This window comes from Camellia sinensis, chromosome 2 (assembly GCF_055761805.1).
Source record: "Camellia sinensis isolate YWXY chromosome 2, ASM5576180v1, whole genome shotgun sequence".
NCBI lineage: Eukaryota > Viridiplantae > Streptophyta > Magnoliopsida > Ericales > Theaceae > Camellia > Camellia sinensis.
Window position 1 is genome coordinate 99,692,461 of NC_138962.1, and position 2,072 is coordinate 99,694,532.

The 2,072-nt window shown below is 40.6% G+C and overlaps 1 protein-coding gene across 1 annotated transcript; it reads right to left on the reverse strand.

The window, feature by feature from the left end:
* Nucleotides 1-373: 373 nt before the first annotated feature.
* LOC145816168 (uncharacterized) lies at nucleotides 374-1,807 on the reverse strand. Its single transcript, XM_082912436.1, has one exon. It carries the CDS (start codon nucleotides 1,805-1,807, stop codon nucleotides 374-376), a length of 1,434 nt encoding a protein of 477 aa, XP_082768562.1.
* Nucleotides 1,808-2,072: the final 265 nt, after the last annotated feature.

A 2,072-nucleotide genomic window follows, 5' to 3' on the forward strand; every position in this document is an offset into this window, starting at 1 on the left:
CACCACGACTCTGTAGGTGTAACTCCTTCCGAATTTTTAAATTTGCTAAATCAATCCGTGCTTTTTCTGTGTCCTTGTTCTTCCCATCCACATTTAATAATGTCCCCATCAAATTGTCACAAATGTTCTTCTCTATGTGCATGACATCAAGGTTGTGTCGAAGCTAAAGCGTCTTCCAGTAAGGCAATTAAAACATAATGCTTCTCTTTGCCCAATTCAACACTGGATTTTCGTCCCTTTGTCTTTTCCTGTTATTTGGATGTTTTCCAAACAGCTTGTATGTCCCAGTCTGAATTTGCTCTAATATTTGCTCCCCTGATAACTCCAACGGTCTGCACCTAACCTCACTTTGTCCGTTAAACAACTTGCTCCTTCACCATCTGTGGTTCTCAGGCAAGTAACGACGAGCACCCATGTACCCTATCTTACTTGTTAACCTTTGTGATGATGCGTCCTCATTACAAGTGGGACAAGCCAAATAACCTTTAGTAGTCCACCCGGACATGTTACCATATGCAGGGAAGTCGTTGATGGTCCACATCAGTGCAGCATGCATTCTAAATGACTCTTCGTTTTTCGCATCATAAGTTCGCACCCCATCCCCCCATAACTCCTTCAACTCCTCAATCAATGGCCGTAAGTAAACATCAATATCTCTTCCAGGAGCCGATCGTCCAGGAATAAGCAATGACATCATGGAGAAAGGCTCTTTCATACACTTCCATGGTGGGAGGTTGTAAGGAATTAGGATAACAGGCCACATACTGTATGAAGTGCTCATATTTCCGAATGGATTGAAACCATCGGTGGCGAGCCCTAGCCTTACATTTCGTGGATCCATGGCGAACATAGGATGTTGTCGATCAAAGTCTTTCCATGCCTCAGCATCAGTTGGATGCCTCAAGATTCCATCATCCACACGTTTCTCCTTGTGCCATCTCATATCTGTAGCGGTCTTCTTGGACATATACAATCTCTTCAATCTTGGTGTCAATGGAAAGTTCCTCAAAATCTTGTGAGAGATCTTCTTACCCTTTCCGTTGTCCAACTTGTATCTAGGCTCTTCACACTTGGGGCAATTATGAAGATGTGCATGCTCCTTCCAAAATAGTGCACAATCATACCTACAAGCATGAATGGGAACGTAGCCCAAACCCAAGTCACGTAAGAATCTTTTCGCACCATATATGGTCCATGGAACAGTCTCATCACACTCAGGTAGAGTGTCCTTGAAAACTTTCATAACCATATCAAATGACTTATTGCTCCACTTGTTGTACACCTTAATGTGAAGCATCTTAATAATAAATGACAACACTGTGAACCTTGTGCACTCCGGGTATAGTTTACGTTGAGCATCTTCAAATAACTTATCAAAGTTTCGCCCATCCACACTCTCAAAAGTAGTAGGTAATTCATCCCCTTCATCATCCATTGCAAAACCCCTACAAACCTCTTCCAACATAGTCGGCAAATCATCCTCGTCATCCTGATCTTCCCCTACAGTTTCACTATATATGTCATGGTGACCTGAATTCGGTATGTGAGGTTCAAACACGGGAACAAGTTCCCCATGGTGCACCCAGGTCTTGTAAGAAAGAGATATCCCTCTTCGAATCAAATGAATCCTAACAACGTGGATCGTATGTTTTTTGTCGTTCAAGCAATCAATACATGGACACCGAAGCTTATCCTCCAAGCCTACATTTCTCATCGCAAATTCAATAAATGAATTCACCCCTTCTTGATACTCCCTACTACTTAATCTATTTTTTATTGTCATCCAACCCTTGTCTATTTGGGCCATCTGAAAGGTTAAAGACAACCATTACAATAATTAATCTACATAATATTACAGAAAGTGTTAGAAACTACAAAATGAAATTTCCTAACAGTAACGGGAAGGAGAGATTCACAAAAATGAAAATAAAATAAACAAAATTAAGCAACCTACAAGCATGCAATGCTTGCTACATTAAGAATTATTGAAATAGGGATCTACAATTCCACACCAAATGAAACAACTTATGTTTCACTTATGAAACAAAGCAATCAAAAGAACAATGCTAACA

Coding starts and splice junctions, on each gene's coding strand:
- LOC145816168 (XM_082912436.1), bottom strand. CDS start 1,807: ATGGCCCAAATAGACAAGGGTTGGATGACAATAAAAAATAGATTAAGT.